Below are 22,019 nucleotides of genomic sequence, written 5' to 3'. Positions count from 1 at the left end.
GGCAGGCCTTAGGAGTCACAAACTGCTGACAAGCCTCAGTTCTACAACCAGGTCAAGCACCATGCCCAATTAGAACCTTGAGTATAAAGAGGCAATAAACAAAATGCTCAGGACTGCCCATCTAAACAGGTTTCCTGCCTGTACTGTCAAAGGCCATGGGCTATGTTCATCCCAGAACCAAATGACTGAAAGGGTTTTGAAGAGTCCTTTATCTTTGTTTAAAAACTCTTAAAGTAGTATACATTCCTATGTTCTCACACAACTCTGATCAAAAGTCACAGCATCCAGACTTGTCTTAGTTAAGGTTTTAATGTTGTGAAGAGACACCAGGACCATAGCAACTCTTACAAAGGAAAACATTTAATTGGGGCTGGCTTAGAGTTCAGAGGTTTAGTTCATTATTGTCATAGTGAGAAGCATGGCAGCATGCAGGCAGACATGGTGCTGGAGAAGTAGGATCAGCACACAGCAGGCTTCTGAAACCCCAAAGCCCACCTCCAGTGATACACTTCCTCCAACAAGCCCACACCTCATAATAGTGCCACTCCCAATGAGCTTATAGACGCCATTTTCATTCAAACCACCACAAGACTAAAAAGAATATAGTTCCTGAACTATAGTCTCTGTCTCTGTCTCTCTCTCACTCTTTCTCTCATTGTGTATATATGTATATGTGTGTATGTATGTGTGTGTGTGTGTACACTGACCTTCCAGTACCTTGAACTTCTCAGCTTTCAGAATTGAAAGACACTTATATCATATATAAATTACATTGTTCATGGTAAGTAGTTCTGAAAGGCTGGGCTACAACAAATTGTGACACCTCCCCCTCCTAATTTATACTTTGAAATCCTAACTCCTACTACCTCATAATATGATCTTATTTGGAGATATGGTCTTTAAAAAAGCCATCAAGGCCATCAAGGTCATCAAGGTCATCAAGGTTGGCTCTAATCTGACAGTATTCTTATAAAAATGGGAAATATAGGCTCAGTTGGTAAAGGATTTGCTCCTATGGCAGACTTAGTAAACCAAACAGAATCTTTCAGAACTATTGATCACACACACACACACACACACACACACACACACACACACACACACACAAAATGTGTGACAGTTAGCTTTAACTGTTACTTTGACACAATCTAGAATCATCTGGGAAGAGTCTCAATAAGAAATTGACTACCTGTGAACATGTCTGTTGTTAATTGATGTGGGAGGACCCAGCCCGCTTGGGCAGCACCACTACCAACCAATGCAGGGGGTGCTGACCTGTGAAAGAGTGGAGCGATCCAACTGAGAACAAGCAAGTGAGCACAGATGTACTCGTTTCTCTCTGCCCTTGACTGTGTACGTGTGACCAGCTATCTCAAGCTGCTGCAAATGTAATTTCCCTTCAATAACAGGCTGTAAAGTGGAACTATAGGGTAAAATAAACCTTTTCTCCCCTAAGTTGCTTTTTGGTAGTTTTTTTTAACCACAGTAACAGAATTGAAATAAATAAGAACAAAATATAATAATAGATAGATACCAATCAAGTGCCTAGGTATTAAACAAGGCATGTGAAAAGGTGTCATGACTTTTGGTCTAAGGCAGTTCCCTGAATGAAATGTTCTAACAAGGTAATTATTATATCCATATCTTATTGTGCTTGGGTGACTGGTTGTGTCAGTTACCAAGAAAACAATTAGAGAAGAGGAGGGGACAGAGAAAGAAACAATGAGTACAGATCGAATATGTATAGGTGCCTCTGAACATACAGGTGACGACATCCACAGGCAATTGGAGACAGAAGTCTGGAGCTCATGAAAAATAACTCAGCCGGGTGGTGGTGGCGCACGCCTTTAATCCCAGCACTCGGGAGGCAGAGGCAGGCAGATCTCTGTGAGTTTGAGGCCAGCCTGGTCTACAGAGCGAGATCCAGGAAAGGCGCAAAGCTACACAGAGAAACCCTGTCTCGAAAAACCTAAAAATAAAAGAAAGAAAGAAAGAAAGAAAGAAAGAAAGAAAGAAAGAAAGAAAGAAAGAAAGAAAGAAAGAAAGAAAGAAAGAAAGAAAGAAAGAAGAAAAATAACTCAAATGAGACTTCATTAGTCCCAGGTAAGTATGTAAATTAGATTATCCAGAGAAGAGCAATATGGAGAAACAGTCTGGGAATCATCGAGTTCTAAGAGACAAGCAGAAGATAGCAGCAAGTAGTGCGAAGGAAACGAAGATGGAGCTGTCAGAATAAGAAACAACTTGAAGGAACACAGCCCAGACGCCAGGAAGGAGGAGTGCCTTTGGGGGAACCAATGCACAGTTGTTATTTCACCTGTCAAGAACTGCTTCGGGGCGTTGGTTCGCTGGAACACTCTTCCCAACTTGTCATCTTTACCTACTTATGTCCGGGTGTCCTTAGGTGTGTACTGAATAAGTACATTTCCTTATCATACTTGAAGATGACATCCAACCACAGGATGTGGAAGCTGAAGAAACTGAGCAACATGCCTTTTTCCTTGACTTCAAGAAGTGGATGTTTTTTTCCTTCCAGATTAAGTGTTCTGCCTGCATGTATGTATATATATCATATGCTTGCCTGGAGCCCACAGAGGCCAGAAGAGGGTGTTTGATCCCCTGGAACTGGAGTTATGGATGGCTGCAAGTCACCATGTGGGTACTGGAAACCAAACCTAGGTCCTCTGCAAGAGCAATATGTGCTCTTAACCATGGATCTATCTCTCCATCCCCTAGCTGCATGTAGTGGCTCACAACTATGATCCCAACACTTGGGAGGCTGAGGCAGCAGGGTTGCTGCAAGTTTGAGGTTGGCCTAGGCTACTCAGTGAGTTCCCAGACAGTCTGGGCTACAGAATGAGAACTTGCTTGAAAAGGAAGAAGAAAGGAATAAGAAGGGGAAAGAGGAGGGGGTAGAGGTAATGAGGAGGAGGAGGAGGAAAAGGGAAGAGAGACAGAAAAGGCTGGGGATATAACTCAGTGGCAGAGCATTTGCTTAGCATGTGAGAGACCCTAGGCAGCAGCAATAGTAATAGCAACAGTTATCTTATTGTATATACTACAACTGGACTTTAGGATGTGTCCTTTTTTTTTCAGACAGGTTTTCTCTGTGTAGCTGTCCTGGAACTTTCTCTGTAGACCAAGTTGGCCTCGAACTCACAGATCCTATCTCTGCCTCCCAATGCTAGATTAAAGACATGTGCCACCACCGCCCCAGAAGATGTATCCTGATATTTTTTAAAACTGATAGTGCCACATGTAAGGAGCTGTGGATCTCCTTTATGACAAATGTACAAATAAGATGCAGGTTAACCCTTGATTTCATCTTTCTAAGCTCATCTTACTTTTTAAAATTTTCTGATACTTAAAAAATAACTAAATATTATCTAGGAGTTCCTCTAATAAGACTCTTCTAGCCACCTAACTCAACAGGCTTACTCTCCACTCTATAGTCCAAGGCTAACTATTTTCACACAAGTGTTACTTTTGCAATAAATTACTTAAGGTCCTGAATGACATCTTACCTTGATAAGCCAGAAGACTTGTGTCTATTAATAGATGAATAAAAATGTAGTGTTTATATGCACATGTATAAGCACACATACAAACACACATGATGGGATAAACAAAATTTAAGACTTCTCTCTGGAAACAGACAGAGACCATTAAAGAAAATCACAACCAATTAAATACAGAGTTGTAGAGCCCAGTTCCAACTAATACAACTACAGTACAACTCACACACCTAGAGATTAGGAATCATAGCAGAGGGGGTAGAAAGATTGTAAAAGCCAGAGGAACAGGGAGTTTGCTGTGAGACTGTGTCTCCAAGAACGGCAGAAGCTACACCCATGAACTTTCACCAACATGACTGCCTGAACAGGAGCTGAGCAAGGACGACGACGATGATAAGCATGCTAACTTTAAGGGGCTGGGGGAAAGCCCAGGAGGCTCCAACCCTACACAAAGAGCTACAGGACACTAAGGAATGCTGAGAGCAGGAGAAATAGTCTTCCTCAGGGAAAAGTACACCAATTGCTTATCCAACACCAAATGGTCAGTCCTGAAAACATACACATACAATTAACAGTATATAGACAGAGCAGATTGTGTTTAAGTATTTAGGAACACACACATACACACACACAATAATTAATAATTAATTGGAAAAAAAAGACCGTGAATTTGAAAGAGAGCAAGGATATACAGGAGGGTCTGGAGGGAGGAAGGGAAGAGAAAATGATATGTCTCAAAAATAATTTAAAAATATACCTGAACACAAAGTAAAACAGAAGAGACAGCTAAGAGAAATATATAGCAACATACAAAAAGAGATGGGGGAAATCGTGATGGGGTAGATAAATGAAGAAATGGAGGGCAAAGGCTCTAAACTAACAGATAGGGCTGGTGAAGCCACTCAGTGGGTAAGGACACACTTGCTGCCAAGAGTAATGACCTGAACTTGACCTTCAAGACCTACTTGACAAGGCACAACCTATGCAAGTTGTTCTCTGACCTGCACGCATACAGAGGCACGTGAGTACCCACACGTACTAAATAAACTTTTAAATGTAATCAAGTTACAAAAATAAGACAAAATAGCATATTAATAAGATGAACAGGTCTAGAGATTTAATGTATAAAATAAGGAATACGGTAAGTAAAAATTGTATGTTAAAGTAGAGATGTTTGTTGAATGCATACATTTTAGCTTCTCTTGTTACAAAAAGGACCATGTCAATAACACATGTTTATGGAATGCTCATAACATGTGAGTCTCTGCTCTATGTGTTACTCTGCTTCATTACAGTGCCATCACACTAGTGATGTATCCCATGGAGCATCACTTCGTAAACCCCAAGCACACAAAATAGTTATTTTTGAAACAGGCCTTTTGAACAGAAGACCAATTCAAAAGATGGCTCAAACAGTTCACAACCTGACACCCTCAGTCCACATGCTTGACTAGACATGTGAACTTTCCTTAGCACAAAATTGATGTCAAAGGTCTAAAGCAGTTTTTCAGCCTGTCTTTTCTTTTTTCCCCCTTTTCTTTTTTTAAAATTTTTTTATTCATTTTACATACCAACCACAGACCCCCTCTTCCCTCCTCCTGCCCCTCCAGCCTTCCAGCCCCCAACTCACTCCCATTCCCTCCTCCTACAAGATATGGCCTTCCATGGGGAGTCAGCAGAGCCTGATACATTCAGTAGAGGCAGTCGAAGAGAGAGAAGAGGGATTCTATGAGCAAGCGGCATCAAGATCATAATGGGGAAACCTACAGAGACAATCAAGCCAAACTAGTGGGAACTCATAAATCTTAGACCAACAGCTGTGGAGCCTCCATGGGACTGGACTAGGCCCTCTGCATAAGGGAGACAGTTGTGTAGCTTGATCAGCTTGCCTTTTCATGCACCAGTTTACTTAACTGAGTGGGCTCTACCTCTCACAACAGCCTGCTTAGAAAAATGTCGATGCTCTTTGGGTCTCCAATGAGAAGGCAGCCTTCAGCAACGCCTAAACACTATAGTGAGAGACTAAAATATAGCATGAGGCAGTTAAAATGTAATTGAATTTAGCCAGGCGGGGATGGCACACGCCTTTAATCCAGCACTCGGAGGCAGAGGCAGTCGGATCCCTGTGAGTTCTAGGCCAGCCTGGTCTACAGAGCGAGATCCAGGATAGCCAGGGCTACCCAGAGAAATCCTGTCTCAGAGAGAGAGAGAGAGAGAGAGAGAGAGAGAGAGAGAGAGAGAGAAAGATAGGGAGGGAGGGAGGGAGGGAGGGAGGGAGGGAGGGAGGGAGGGAGGGAGGGGAGAAAAGAAAAAGAATTTAAGGGGAAATATTTCTTAGAGTTGCTAGGTGAGGTGGAAATCAGGGAAGGCTTCCTGGATGAGGTGCTATATGAGAGTAATTTGTAAGTGTGGGTATTATTTGATTATGAAAATTTGAAAGAATAGGCATTCAAGGCAGAAAATGGGATTAATAGAAGAAAAAGGTTATACTGTTAAAAAAAATCAAACTAACATTTATTTGGTGCTAAAAATATGCTAGGTTTTATTCCATATACAATTAGCCAGCCGGTATGGTATTCTCTCATAGCGGAAGAAAACTAAGTTTCTAAAAGGCCAAGTGACTTGCCTAAGTCAAAAGTTACATAAACAGGAAGTGATAAAGTTGTATTCTAAACTATGGGCTAGGGGATTCCAAGGCCAAAGCTATTCTGTCCATATGGCTAGAAATGGATGCTGAAGCAAGTCATGGTGGTCTTGGATGCTAGCTATAAAGTTGAAACTGAAATGTAATGAAAAAATATTTTGAGGAAAAATTTTACTCATCCATCTACTGATATCTGTTAGTTTGATGTCTACATCAGAATATAAAAATAGTCTCTATTTTGCATCTCAAAGCTATTTTTCACTTAGCTTTTTTTGGTTTTGTTTTTTTGTTCTGTTTTGTTTTTTCGAGACAAAGTTTCTCTGTGTAACAGCCCTGGCTATCCTGGAACTCACTTTGTAGACTAGGATGGCCTCAGAGATCCACCTTTCTCTGCCTCCCCAGTGCTGGGACTAAAGGTGTGTGTCATCCACCTGGCTGGGAAAACACTTTTTATACTCTGATACTGCAAGATTTTCTCTAATCATGGCTACCCATCTTAACTTCCATTATCCCAACTCTTTGCTCTCATGAAGGTCGTGTGTGTGTGTGTGTGTGTGTGTGTGTGTGTGTGTGTGTAAATTGTTTGGCCAAAGTGGCTTGGGAAAGTATGATTACGATCTTTTTTTTAATGACTTCTTTAGTTAGGAAAAACTTTACTCTTCATAATTCAACTGCCCAGGATTTAGGAAAACTATCCTTCCTACTCCATATTTTTTTTTTTTTATTAACTGCATCAAACACATTTATACAGTCCCTACTGGGGAAAATTTTCAATTAGCAATAGTCACACCTCAGATAAAAATCATTGCCTCTGATACTGCTGCTGCATAAAGCTCATACAGCCCCTCTCTGGTGTACAAGGCATCTTGCACAAGGCTGCTGTGTCCTCTTGTTTTGGAAATAAGTGAAATTCCTGCATAGAAAGAATGGCTTTGCTTCCTCTTACTTCTCAAGAACCTAGCCTCATCTAATGGGTTCAGAACCAAAAATAACACGCAGGTTGTTGAGTAAGAAGTGACATCTCCATCAGGAGGTGCTGAATCTAGGGTGCTGATATGACAAGTGACTGTCCAAGAAGTAGCTGGAAAGGACCTGGAATTCAGGAGAGAGATTTGGGCTATATAAGAACGTATATGTGGTAGTTGGCATAATGAATGGGGTTTCATAGGAAGAATGCATACTGTTATAGGGGGAAAATTGAGTAAAGAGTCCCAGAAAGACTAGCATTTAAGATGTGAAAAGAGAAGCCAGACAAGGGAGACCGCAGTGAGGTCAGAGAAGAAAGTTGGAGATAGTTCTAAGAAGTCAAAGAAGAGCATACACTCAGAGAATCAAATACAGCAGGCAAAGTCCAGTAAGATCAAGACAGGAAAGCATCTGCCACTGTGTGTAGCTGGGAGCTCACTAATAACCTTGACAGGTGTAATTCTAAATTTTCCTTGAAAAATAAGTCCAATTCAATGCTTCTGAAAAACAAGGTTTTTCATTACCAAGTATGTGAGCCAAATTGCTATACATTATGAGATTCTCTTTTTAAAGAGTCAGAGGACTAAGTGTATCCAAATTCCAAAAAGTCTGGGTTCAACACTGCCTCCCAAGAACATTCGGTTGGTGTTACATTCTAATGAACTCAGTGTTTCTCAAATTTCTTTGACCACGGAATCTGTGTCACTTGATAGCTATTAACAACTCTAAACGTCAATCATATATATGGAACACACTTTGGAAAATGATGTTTAAAAAACAGGCAGGCTTCCAAGTTAAAGCGGACCTGGACTATAATCTCAGGTCTATGCTTCCAGCCAGGTGACCCTGGTGCTACCTCACAAAACACTGAGTTCCTAGTCTTGAGACATGGCTCAGTAGACAAAGTACTTGCAGCACAAGCATAAGACAGGAGTTAGGATCCCCAACACCCACATAAAAGCCAAGTGTGGATGTGTACACCTGTAACTTCAGTGTTGTGGGGCAAAGATAATTGGATCTTTGGGGTTCCCTGGACAGCCAGTCTAGCAAAAGTGATGGAACTGAAGATTCAGTGAGCAACACAGTCTCAAAAACTAAGGTTGGGAGGAGCCAGTATGAGAGATCAGCTAATAAAAGTGCTTGCCACCAGACCTGAGTTTAATCTCCAAAACCCACATGATGGAAGAAAAGAATTGGCTCCCACAGTGTTCTCTTATCGCTATATGTATGCCACTCACTGTTCATGCACACACACACACATGCATGCATGTGCACACACATGCAAATGCACACACATTGTATTTTAATAAGATGGAGCAGTGCATGGTGGCACATGCCCTTAATGCCAGCAAATGGAGCAGTGCATGGTGGCACATGCCCTTAATGCTAGCACTTGGGAGACAGACATATATGGGTCTCTATATGAGTTCAAGACCAGCCTAGTCTACATAGCAAGTTCTAGGACAGCTAGAGCTACACAATGAGAACCTGTCTCAAAAATAAATAAATAATAAATATAAGGTAAAGAAAAATAAAGACATCCAATGTCAACCTCTGGACCCCATATGTACATACACACACACACACACACACACACAGAGTCAAATAGGCATTCAGCTCAATGGTGCTAATAACGTAAGCCTAAATAAATTATAGAATTATTGTGAGGTGATCACTGAGTAATAGATGTAAAACAACTAGCAATGCCTGAGACATAGTATTCAATGTGGTTACTATGGTAATTATTATGGCAATAACTGAGAGTAAAATGCAAACTATAAATATAGGTATTAGAATTTTCTTTTTTTTTTTTTTTTTTTTTTTTTTTTGGTTTTTCGAGACAGGGTTTCTCTGTGTAGCTTTGCGCCTTTCCTGGAGCTCACTTGGTAGCCCAGGCTGGCCTCGAACTCACAGAGATCCGCCTGCCTCTGCCTCCCGAGTGCTGGGATTAAAGGCGTGCGCCACCAACGCCCGGCTAGAATTTTCAATAAACAAACAAAGGATTGTGAAAAGGTTGCAATCTAAGTGCAATTAGGAAGGTAAGAGTAGGACATGCTGATGTGGAAGTGGCAGAAGGAGCCAACGAAAACCAAGCTTCACTCCTGGTCTAGAAACATGGGACAAACATGAAGGCATGATCTCCACTAAAGAGGATCTGAGAGAATAGCTAGGTTTCAGTCAAGGTTAGAAGCTAGAATAGATTAGGTTTGGTCTCTCCTATCAGGTAAGGACAACTCAGTTTGTCAAAGGGCAGGAGGGGCCTGTTGGGAGCAAGGGCAGTCTCACAGTATCAGAGAAGCAACAAAAGCTCTTGTCTATGGGCATTTCCCCTGGTTTATGAAGTAGCAGTGGCCTGTTCTGGATAAGAGCTTATGAGGAACAGAGATGGAAACCTGTGGTTAAAAGAGGTCTTCAAGTATTTAGGCTCACTGTCAGAACTTGCATTATTAGAATTAGAAACAACTCAAAGATCCATCTATAGGAGACAAAGGATGCAAATTATAATAAATTCACAAAAGAAATACCTACATAGCTATTTTAGAAGTCAGTAACTCTGTAGTAGTGAAAAAAAAAACCACTTTTAATAGCCTTAGTAGAGCAGTAGCTTTATGTATACTAATAAGGAAAAATAAACAAATATATAGCAGCAACCATAGCAAAGCAAATGAGAATATGCAATACACATACAAGCATGATCTGTAAAAGTTCACACTATCTCTGGAGACTCGTAAAACAGTGTACCAATGTAATGGGGGAAGGAGTGGGAGACCTGGGAGCTGGAAGAGAGAACCTTTACATTCTATACATGCTCTTGATTAGTTTTATCCTTTTATTTTTTAAGTTTTTAAAGACTTTTTTATTATTTTATGGGTACGGTTGTTTTGTCTGCATGTATGTATGTGCACCATGTGTGTGCCTAGAGCCCTGCAGAGGCCACAGAGAGCATCAGTCTCCTGGAACTGGAGTTGCAGACGGTTGTGAGAGGCTGTGTGGGTGCTAGAAGTCGAACCTGGGTCTTCTAGAAGAGCAGTCAGTGCTCTGAAAGCTCCGAGCCAGATCTTCAGCCTTGTATCCTGTCATATTTACTAGTTACTTAAAACAATTGTTAACAATTTTTAATTTTTATTTTACGTGTATGGGTGTTTTGTCTGTGGGTATATATGAGTACTATGTAAATGCAGTGCCCCAGAATTGCAAGCTGCCATATGGGTACTAGGAATCCAGTTCAGTTCCTTTGGAAGACCAGTCAGTGCTCTCAACCACTGAACCATCTCTCTATGCCCTGGTTAACAATTTTCAACAATAACAGCATTTACTGGTCAGAGGAAGGCTTAAACATTGTGACCCTTCAGTGATCTGAAATGGAAAAAAAAGAGTGATCATCAAAGGGCAGAAATGGAGACAGAGGAAGTTAAGACGGGCAGCCATGCTCAGAAAAAAACCCTGGTGTCTCAGGTTATAAAAAATGTTTTCCCAGTTCGACTTAGTCTAAGAGAAGGGTCCCCAAAGGCCCACTTCTCTTTGAGGCTCACCATTGTCTCCCCAAGGACCACCTTCTTAGAGTTTCATTATGAGACTAAGAAGCTTCTCTGCTTGGAGGAAAGTCGCAAGTGGGACCAGAACTTGGCAGCAGTCAACCAACTTGGGGTTTTGTTTTAGGGACTGCCTTATCTCCTAGGCTGCCCTGCCACAACCCGTGTCCCCTGCGACAGCTCCATTCAAATGTGGGCCTCCTGATCTATCTGTTCACTTCTGTCCTGCTTACCCCGGCTTGCCTTCCGCAGCTTTCAACAGCCTTCCTTACGGCCGGCCTGTCTCCATGCCTTCTCCTTTGCTGTCCCTTCCACCTGGAACACCCACCCACCCGCTGCCACCGCAGCCTCTGTTTCTAGAGCTCGAAGTCTCACCTCCTCCCTCAGATTCTTCTGCAACTAAACCAAATAAGGTACAGACTCATACCCATTCCCGCCCACACTACCAACATCACTGCCTTGTCAGCACCAGCAATGTCACAAACAGTTATTAAGTTCAGATGTGCAGGAGTCAGAGGACACAAGTATGGCCCTGAATAATCAATCCCTTTAGTCCCTGACAATTTTATAGGAATGTCTTAAGTGTAGCTGGCTTTCCGTGGTAGTGCTCCAAAATCTGTTTAATGAAAAAACAACTCAGTATAAATGACTCTAAACTTATGGGAATACTCAAGTCACAAACAACAATGTAAATTTTAAAAGTCAGTTACCATTCTTTGGCCAAATTGACAAAAATGTTAATACTCAAAGTCAGTCCAGCACATTCAGACTCTCAAGCACAAACTAGAAAATATTTTCTGAAATAAATTTAGGAATTCATATATATATATATATATATATATATATCATATATATCATATATATACACACACACATATATTCATTAGCTGACCACTTACTTGAATATTTTAAGATAAGTTAAAGAAATAAACAGAAAAGAAAATATATTTCTATGACAGTATTTACTAAAACCTTATTCATGACAAACTAGAAAGAATTGTTAAGAAACACTCATATTATACAGTATTATTAATCTATCAATTGAGGTTTTCAAAAACATTTGCTAACCCAGAATAAAGCTTACAAAAACTAAGAAAACAAAGAACTACTCATACTATAATCCTATATATAATACTATAATAAGTCAGTAAACTTGTGTTTAACTAAGTTGCTGTGAGAAAACTCGTTGGTATGCTGTGAATATGTTTTATTCCCATTGGTTAATAAAATAGCTGATTTGGCCTACAGCTAGGCAGGAAAGAGCCAGGCAAGAAATCCAAGCAGAGATACAGGAAGAAAAAGGGCGGAGGCAGGGGCAGATGCCAGCAGACACCGAAGGAGCAAAATGCCAGAGCACCAGTAAGCCACGGGCCACATGGCAATACAAAGATTAATAGAAATGGGTTAACTTAAATAAGTAAGAGCTAGTTAGTAGTAAGCCTGAGCCATAAACCAAATATTTGGATTATTTGGAAATGGCTATGGGATGGGGTAGGACAGAGAAAAGCCTCTATTAACATATGTATCACAAAAGAAAGAACACTTGATATGAGTAGTTAATACTTTTCTGTTACTGACTTTAGGGGCTGGACCTTGGGAAACAGGATGAATTAGAAGATAAGGAAGCACATTCCAGTGGTTTGAATGAGATTTGTCCCCCATAGGCTCATATTTACACACTAAGTCCCCAGGTGGTGGTGCTGTTTGGGGGAGGTTATAGGACTTTTTAGGAGGGGAACCTTGCTGAGGAAGTACATCACTTTGGGCTTTTTGAGTTACAGCCTTGCCCCACTTTGAGTGCCCTGTTTCCTGTGTGTGGTTGTGATATGACTTTCAGCTTCCTGCTCCAGCCACCATGCCTTCCTCAACATCTGTCTAGACCTTTGGAAGCAAACCACAGCCCAAATACTCTTCCTCAAATTGCCTTTGGTTATAGTGCTTTATCACAACAGAAAAGTAACTTATACATGGAGGCATTTGGGGAAATGATGGGCATTTTCAGCTAGTTAAATAACTACAAATGATTTGCTAGACATTCCTTCCTTATTCTATATCAGGTGATATCACACACAAAAAGTATATCCCTGACGTTCCAGGAACAAGTTTGTTTTTAAAAAGGAAAGGCATATCAGCAAATAACAACCCCATTATCTCACAAGGAATGCCAATTCTTAAATAGGTTTTCACAGTCTGGAAACTGTCTCCAAACACTTCACATCTGGCTAGGTCTTAAAAGACATGGATGACAAGCTAGCAAGATGAATTAAGAAAAAATTCCAGGCACAAGAAACAGCAAGTGTAAATCTCTGAGGATTTGGGGAAAATCATGTTTTACAAGTATCGACTAATGCATTCCAAAGTACTTTTTGTTAAGGATCTGGTTTTTCATTCCCAATGTCCTGGTCTTATACTTTTAGTTCATACCCTGTTCAATGAGACAGGACCTTTATGTACCTGATGTCCTGACATTTCAAATTGCCTCTGAAGGTGCACTTTCAATTTTAGTACTTATTTCATCAAAGATTAACATCAAACAGTTCCCAGATTGTGTTGGTCCATGCATGACTCACACTTTGAACTGTGTAGAGCTAGACCAGAAGAAATTTATTGCATCATGGAGATGATGTGGAGCCATGAAGTATGTACATTTTTTTTTCTTTCCTGATATTCTTTTCTAAAGTCATCACTTTCCTGGATAATTTACAATGCTAAGAGGAAGATACTATGTTCTCTTTATTTTCTGGATTAGAAAAACATGATTCTTCAAGATTTTTTACATTTCCTCACAATGATACCCTGAGAAAAGACTGGCAATCATGTAACAAAGAGTTAAGTTCCCTAAACCACAAAAGGCCTAGAAGATTTAATAAGAAAACAAACAAAACACTCAATAAAAATGGAGAAAGAATAGATTAGTCACACAAAATTTCTAATTAGCCTTTCTATGTAAGAAAAATGCTCAACTTTACTGGCAAGAAACATAAATTTAAACTACTAAGATACTACAACCTAAAAGAATAACAAAACCCCCAAACTTTGATAAGTCACCCTTTTGGTGGGTTAGGAAAGAAGAACACCTCCTGGCATGACCGGTAGGGACTAATTTACCAGTATGCCGTACGGAAGGCACAGGCCTTTTGGGGTGGTCATTAAAGCCTTTCACAAATGTCCTCCGACTTCTGGCGTGGCCAGTGTGAGCAAGAGAGACATGTGTGGAGCAGACCTGCAGAGTCATTTGCTACATTCTCATTTAATTCCCATCTTTACTTCCCCTTTACAGCTGTAACTGGTCATGTTCCCATTGCTGGCCGCTCCATCAGCCCAGATTACAGAAGACAATTTAAAGCAGACCTCTGGCATTCATGTAAGTTATTGAAGAACAAGTAACAGTGTGGTAATGTATACTGAAAAGACAGATGCACACACACGTGGAATGACCAACATAAAAGGTTTCTCACTTCCAGCATGGTTTGTTGCTCAAAAGGAACAGTAACAGAGGACTGATAATTGCAGTGCAGTCACACAGTGGAATAGTATGCATCTGTTACAAAGGAAAAGTTCTCTTAGAGCTGATAAATAAAAGGATCTTCTAGTGAAGAAGCAAAAGGTGCTCTCATGTGTATGCTATACTGCTGGAACACAGTCCAAGAATGGAGTCAGCTGTGCAAAGGGAATTCTGAGTGCTTATGAGAAAACTCCAAGAAAACAGAGTCTTAGCCGGGCAGTGGTGGTGCATGCCTTTAATCTTTGCACTCAGGAGGCAGAGCCAGGCCAATCTCTGTGAGTTCGAAGCCAGCCTGGTCTACAGAGCGAGATCCAGGACAGACACCAAAGCTACACAGAGAAACCCTGTCTCGAAAAACCAAAAAAAAAAAAAAAAAAAAACCAAAAAAACAAACAAACAAACAAAAAAACCAAGAGTCTTGTGACCTCCATTTCTTCAAAAACATGTAATTGTTACTGGAATGTGCTTTCATGCCCCTCCCAGGTGTATCAGATAGGAGTGAATTCACTTAGATTGTTCATTACAACTGGATATTGTTATTTGTTCACATGCCTCTATGAAAAAACATGTTTTTGCCACGTGCAGCTCGTCCTTGTACTGTCCACATCTTGAACTCATGAGAACTTTACTCATGTGCTTCTTCTTAACCTTCGGAGTAGAAACTCATGTTCTGAGTAAGGTTGGCTATTGCATCAGACGTTAGTCCCCCTCGTTTTCAGGCCCCCACTCTCCCAGGTGCACACCGTGATCTTTAGAGCAGTAAACACTAGATCGTGGCCTTTTATATGGAAGGGAAAGTAGAATTTGATATTTGATTTTATGCTTACAGAAAGAGACTACCATGATAAATAACAAACTAACAAAAATTAGTGTCTTCAGCACAGGGTATAGGGTGGCATAATTGAACTTTGATAATTGAGGAGAAAAAATTCTTGGTGCTGTGTTCATTCTGCCTTACAATATCATCCACTCTGTCAACAAAGATCATCTGAAGCATAAGTGGAACACATTTGAAGCTCCAGCTTTTCTTTCCCCTTTTGGCCACTACTAACCAATCTCTGTGTTAAGAACCATCACTCAATTACATAGTGATTGCTCTTAATCCAGGATAAACAGACAATTACAAGCTTCACTTTTTGGGTGGTTTTTAATTTGTTTGATTTTGTTTGATTTTTATTTTCAATAATTGTCTCTTTAATGTCATAACCAATTGAACTCATACCAATGTATTCTTATTCTCATTCCGAGTTTTCATTCACATAGGGAAGATGATTTCACTTCATAGTAAGAATTTCAAGGCTTTTACTTTGATAACATTCAAAATAAAAACATTATGACATTGACTCTACAAATGTCAGTTAAAATATTTGTTTTTCTCACATCAGTCAGTCCAGATCAGCTGACTCCCAGTATTTTTGGATTTTTTTCCTCCCAAGACAGGGTTTCTCTGTGTAACTTTGGAGCCTGTCCTGGATCTCGCTCTGTAGACCAGGCTGGCCTTGAACTCACAGAGATCCGCCTGGCTCTGCCTCCCAAGTGCTGGGATTAAAGACATGCGCCACCACCGCCCAGCCTCCCAGTGTTTTATTATCCAGACACATTATTTACTTAAAATTATATCTACATACAATTATATTAATATATGACATCAAGGAAATTAAAATGTAAAATGCCTAACAAATTAATAGTTGACATCTACAAATATTTATTAGTGATAAAAAAATATTTTTAAGACAGACATGGTAATACACACTTGTAATCCCAACACACAGAAGGCTGATGGAGAAGAGCATAAGTTTGTGGCCAGCCTGGCCTGTGTAACAAGACCTTGATTCAAAGAACCAAATCATTAAATAAAAATGTTTAAAAATTTAAATGTTATGTTTTTCAGGCTGAATATAATAGCACATCATACAATCCCAGTATTTTCCAGAAAGATTGAGAGTTTGAGACAAGCCAAGAATACACAGGGAACTTCAAGCTAGCCTAGGGTACATAGAGAGAGACTTTGCCTTAAAAACAATCCACAAAACCATGTGTGCATGTGCATATGTGTGCGTACGTCAGTGGACAACTTGTGGAACCTGGTTCTCTCTTTCCACGCTGTAGATCCTGACTCAGCTTATCAGGGTTTATCTGCTGAGCCTGGCCAGAAGTTACTTTCTTTCTCTGTAGTTTTCTAAGGTGAATCATGAAATGCTATCTTTAGGGAACTCCAAGCTAGCCTAGGCTATATATTGAGACTCTGACTTAAAAACAATCCACAAAATCACGTGTATGTATGTGCATGTGTGTATATAATGGTGTATAAAGGGTAACTAGAATAATTTATCAAAACAAACGATAATAATATATTACAATTGGTGCACTAAGTAACATATGAATCTTACTGAATTAAATCAATAGGTGAACAGGGAATTTTTCTTCTATTTCTCACTGTAGAAAGAATGGCAGAAACTAAGTTAGCACCTGCAACCACCACTAGTGGTAGCTCCAGACGTATGTCATCATAGAAGATACAGATCAGATGAGGAACAAGACAGCACCGTCTCAGAGGTTCTCACGACAAAGGGAAAGAGCTGAGAGTGGAGGGACGTGACTGATACAAACTTAATCAGATATTAAGGCTGTCAAATATGGCAGGACAGGTTCACATTAGATACTTCTTCTATAATTTCTATCAAGAAAGCATGGCCTGAGCCTAACATGAGGAAACACAGAGTGGACCCATGCTACAAAATGAAAGCCTTCATTATTTAAAACTGGAGGATAACAAAGACTGAGAACTGTCGCGAGCTGAAGGGGATTAGAGACACCACTTAAATGCAGTGGCCATTGGATTCTGGATCAGAAAGGAAAGGGGGACTTTCTGGGGGGCAGCTGGCAAAATCGCATGGCATCCTGATGCCAGTGTTTTCTTGAGAGTGCAAGTTTCCTCTGGATAGTGAAAGTGTGGTTATTCAGGAGAGTGGCCTTCTTTTTAGGGGAGGATATGAATATTTAGGAGTGGCACAATCTCGTGTCTACAACTTTCTCTCAAGTTACTGAGAGAAAGATTGGTCATAATAGAGGGGAAACAATGAAGCCAATGTCAAATGGTGGCAGCTGTAGCCTGTGATGAAAGGATACAAAATTATATGGCTCTTTCTCAACTTTACTTAGGTTTCAAATTAGTCTTTAAAGGGTATGTGTACACGTGTGAGCACACTTGAATTTTTAATATCTGCCAAGTTACACTAGTGACTGCTATCATTTAAAGACAACACTTCTACCTGTCTTCTGATGCACAGATAAGAGGAAATTTTAATGCTAACAGTGAAAAAACTCCATCTTTTGTCCTTGGGAATTTTATGTCAATTCAATTAAAACAGAGCTATCTGGAGAAGGACTCTCAATTGAGAAAATACCACCATCACTTTGCTCTGTAGGGTATTTTCTCGATGAATGATTGTCACAGGAAGATCCGGCTCACGAGGAGTGGTGCGCGCCCCCCTCCCCGCAAGCGGTCCTGGGCTGTATAAAGAAGGGAACCGAGCAAGGCATGGGGAGCAGGCAGTAAGCAGTGTTTCTCCATGGCTTCCGCTTCAGTTCCTACCTCAGGTTCTTGCCCTGTCTTTACTTCATGAAGTACTCTAAACTGTAAGGTAAAATAAACTCTTTCCTCCCCAAGTTGCTTGTGGTCATGGTATTTACCACAGCAATAGAACCTACCTAGATCATCTCCTCTTGCTTTTCTCCTCTTTCAACCTCCTTTTCTCCCCTCTCTCCATCTCCTTCGCTCCCTCCAGACTCCAATGTGTGTTTTTGTGTGTGTGGTCAAATGTGTACAGGTGCATGGAGGCCAAAAGAAGTGAGGTGTCCTGCTCTACCAATCTCTGCCTTATTCTAAGACAGGGTCTCTCACAGGATCTGGAAATAGGATGGGGACCAGCAAGTCCCTGAGATCCTCCCCTTACCACCTCCCCTCACAGTGTTGGGGTTCCAGATGCATGCAGCCATGCCCAGCTTTTTACATGGGTGCAGAGAACCAAACCCAGATCTCCATGCTTGAACAGAGAGTACCTATACCCAGTAAGCCATCTCTCCAGGACCCGGATTGCAGATCTAAATGTGTCCATGTTTTGGGCCTTATATTAGGGCCCAAATTTTCCCATAAAAATGTCTGTACCCTATTTCCAACCCTGTGTAAAATCAGTCAGTGGTACTTGAACTGGACAATAAAGAGTACAACAAATTATTGAAGAGGTCTTGTTCCTTACTGGAACATTAACCTGAAAAGAAGGTAGTAGAGAAAATGGGCATTTAACCCTACCTTCAAGCTCCCACCTGCAAGGCCTATTTGATTTTCATTAGGCAGCCTAGAAAAAAGCCCAGGCCACCTCCCATCTCTTAAGGCCTAACTTAATTGCCATGCATTTGCAGAAGCACACTGTAAGATGACTAATCACTGACAGTTTCTCCAGCACCATATGGCTCCCAAACTTTTCAAAGGAAAAAACTGTCCCAACCATTACTGGAACAAATTTCCTACCTCCTGCAGCTGGAGTCGGACCTTGGTAACTGCTCGGATCCAGTGTGCTCTGGCTTGGGTAAATGGTGAAGATGCATTCTCCTCGGGAAGACTTGTAACAAGGAAAAGAATATTTCTTGCAAATAGCAGAGGCAACAAGGTGACAATATTCAAAGCAAAACTGCCAAATATCTAAAATAAAATATTTTTGTACTCATGCCTACACACGGCTAGTGATTCAGGCCATAAAACAGCACAGTTCTCAACACCTAGTTTGAAAACAATTCCTCTCTAAAATGACAATCCTTTTCATCCCTCTTTCCTTCCCCTTTGTTCATGCAGCCAAATGAAACAGCTCATAGACACTGAGAGGCAATGAAACAAGAAGCAAGGGCAAGGGCCCTGGGTGAACTTCAAGTGTAGAAATCGACAGCTACAACCTAAGTGGAGACAAGAAGGGAGATGAGGGAGCATTCATGTGAAGTACTTCACCTCTCTACCAAGAGCTCAGCCCTGACAACAGTAACATCAGGTTCAAGGTCCATGAAGAACCAACCTCTTGGTGGGCATCAACCCAGGAGGACCAGGTCCAGACCTTAGTCTCCTGGGCCTCTTCACTATCAACTGAACCATAACAGATGACTGAAAACTGAGAATGGAGCTAGGCACTATAGTATACGCCTATATCTCAGCAATCAGGAGGCAGAAGCAGGAGCTTGAGTTAGAAGTCTATAGCCAGCCTGGGCTACAACATAAGACCTTATTTTATAAAAAGAAAGAAAAACAAGCAAAAAATAGGGGAAGACAGAAAGCAGCTTTATAACAATCTTCAGGAAGATATATGATTCATCCAGCCACCTGGCATTCATTTTCCTGGTCTCTTAGTTCTGTGATGAGATCTAGAAGTCTGAAAATCTAAGCCAGACTCTTATCATTCTATCCTAGTGGATTTCAGATGGGTGCAGGGGCAAGATTTTGTCCTTGGGAGAATATCTGACAGTGTCTAGGGAGTTTTGGTTGTCCCCTGGGCACTGCTATTAGCATCTACTGTATAGAGGCCAGATAAGCAAACAAATGCCTAAAACGAATACAACAGTTTCCCGTAATAATTATTTTCCAATAAAATGTCAACAATACTAAAACTGAGAGACTTACTATGCCCAAACCTCTCAGCTCTTCTAAACAGGATAGCTCAGGGTATAGAAAGAACACTCAAACTCGACACTAAACTTTATTATATGACTCTTAAAACGACTGCTTTTAGTTACTATTGACACTGTGTTTAGATAAGGTCTCTCTGTGTAGCTCAGGTTGGTCTTCAGCCCCTGACTCTGTACTTCAGCCTCCAGAGTACTGAGTTACACAGTACACACTGCACTTGACCAAATGATAGATTATACCATTTTCTTCTTATGGATACCAAAATGCCAAACCATGTACAGTGGCTTTTTAATTACAGGAAGGTGTATTAAATCTGTCAGTTCTTCCTTAATTCTTTTCTGGTTTTCCTCAAACAAGGTAAAACAAAATCAAATATCAATGTTCACAAAAGGAATTAAAATATGAATAGAGTTGGATACAGCTAAGGAACCCTAAGCAATGGGAACTATTAAAAGATCTGTGGGGCTCAGGCCCAGTTTCAGACTCAGAGACCATCTGTGGGGTCAAGACTTCACGCTCGAGAAGTCTTGGTGCACCTGTACCTCAGTAACACAAGTCCTTCAAATATCTTGGGAGTTATATCAAAAATCAAAGGAAGTTGTACCAACTTGACCATGCTTGCCATGGCCCCCACCTACCTAGCTGCAAGAAACAAGTGGAAAATGTTTGTATTCAATAAGAGATACAATAGTATGTGAGCTAGCCATCACCTACCTCTCCTGGGGTCCTAGGACGTGATCCTTGTGTAGCACCAGATCTGGAGGAGGGTGGGTTGTGGCATCTTTTCTCACATCCTTGGATTCACTTGTTTTCTCCTTTTCTGATTCATATGTCACGTCCAAGCCTTTCTCTTGTTCTCCCAAAACAACCTGGCCATCTTTGGAGAGGCTGCCATAGCTATGGCTAGAATGAATGGAGTCCCTCTCCCGACGATCATCATCTTGCTCATGATACTGGTCTAGTTCACTCAGCAGAGAGCTTCCTTGACTCACATTACAGGAGGAGCCATACCTACTACTGCTGGTAGGGCTGTGAGAATGAAAAGAAAACAGATTAGTAAATAAATGCAAACCAAGGACCAGACCACAAATACGGATACATCTGGGAACTAATAATTGCATGAAACACACACACACACACACACACACACACACACACACACAAACCCACAAATAGGAGGTTCCTAGGAAGCAAGGGCAAACATTTCAATCTAGAAAAATTGTTCTAGCCATTCAGCACAACCACAAAAAGAAAAAAGATGACATGCTAAGCTCTCTGACACCACTTACACTATGACTCCAGCCTGACTTCACAAAATATTTTACCTAACTGTCGGTAGAATGACGAAATAGTCAAATGGCCTGTTGCTTATAAAACTCTTTACTAAGTCTCCTAAAGAAACTTTTCCAGTGGCTGTGATTAAAGTTTTCCAAATTCCACATAGTAAAGTGCAGTAAATGGGCTCCACTCCCCTTCTATTATTTAATAAAAGGAAGTCCTTGATGCTTCCTCTATAATTACAATGTGTGTGCTTGTGCCTTAGGAAAGTAGGCAGACATGTTCCTTCAGTCTGCAGAATGAAGTGTGGAAGCCACTGGGAGATAAAGACCAGGATTAGAAACACTTCAGGGGAATTCCACAGGTCTCACCAACACAAATGCAATAGGGATGCCCTTAGTGGCATGGGGAATATCCCTAAGATAAATCCATCCATCTATCTGTAGCTGAGTCTCTCTCAGGTCAAGGCTCAGTTATGCATAAAGTGAACTAAGTCCAACTCCTCTAGACCAGGACTATACTAAAGTTATCTGCCTGTGAAGTGAGGCCAGTTCAGTCCTCTCTCGGTCACCTCAGTTCCCATGCATAGAAAGAAGTGTTCCCTGCAATGAGGGCCAGCCACTGTAGCTGAGAGTAACTGCGATGGTGGCAAGAACAGCAGACTAGTGAGAAGAACAGTATCAAGACACCGCTAGAACCCTGAAGCTCATCTTCCAAGGGATTCAGTCTAAATGAAGACAGATGGACTTGGAGATGAGTGAGACAAGGCCAGTCCATTTGTACATTTCAATCCCAAGTCAAGAGTTCTTGTTTTCTTAATAGTAGGTATCCTGCTAAAAAGCTTTTATGCAAAGAGAATTGGTTTTGTTTTTTCCCAGAGTCAAGTCTTTAACTTAAGGTCTAATAT

At 40.9% G+C, this 22,019-nt stretch overlaps 1 protein-coding gene across 9 annotated transcripts in view; it reads right to left on the bottom strand.

The window, feature by feature from the left end:
- The window catches only part of Unc13b (unc-13 homolog B), a 211,657-nt gene that overhangs the window by 61,762 nt on the left and 127,876 nt on the right, over positions 1-22,019 (bottom strand). For all 9 annotated transcript variants that reach the window (XM_042271038.2, XM_016004589.3, XM_042271034.2 and 6 more), the window contains 2 exons: positions 20,549-20,863; positions 18,695-18,785 (listed from right to left, as the gene is read on the bottom strand). In XM_042271038.2, the coding sequence (XP_042126972.2) occupies positions 18,695-18,785; positions 20,549-20,863 (406 nt within the window). The remainder of the gene's footprint in view (positions 1-18,694; positions 18,786-20,548; positions 20,864-22,019) is intronic.

This window comes from Peromyscus maniculatus, chromosome 2, assembly GCF_049852395.1.
Source record: "Peromyscus maniculatus bairdii isolate BWxNUB_F1_BW_parent chromosome 2, HU_Pman_BW_mat_3.1, whole genome shotgun sequence".
NCBI lineage: Eukaryota > Metazoa > Chordata > Mammalia > Rodentia > Cricetidae > Peromyscus > Peromyscus maniculatus.
The sequence above is the reverse complement of the archived record's forward strand: the minus strand, read 5'-3'. Positions and strand labels throughout refer to the sequence as shown.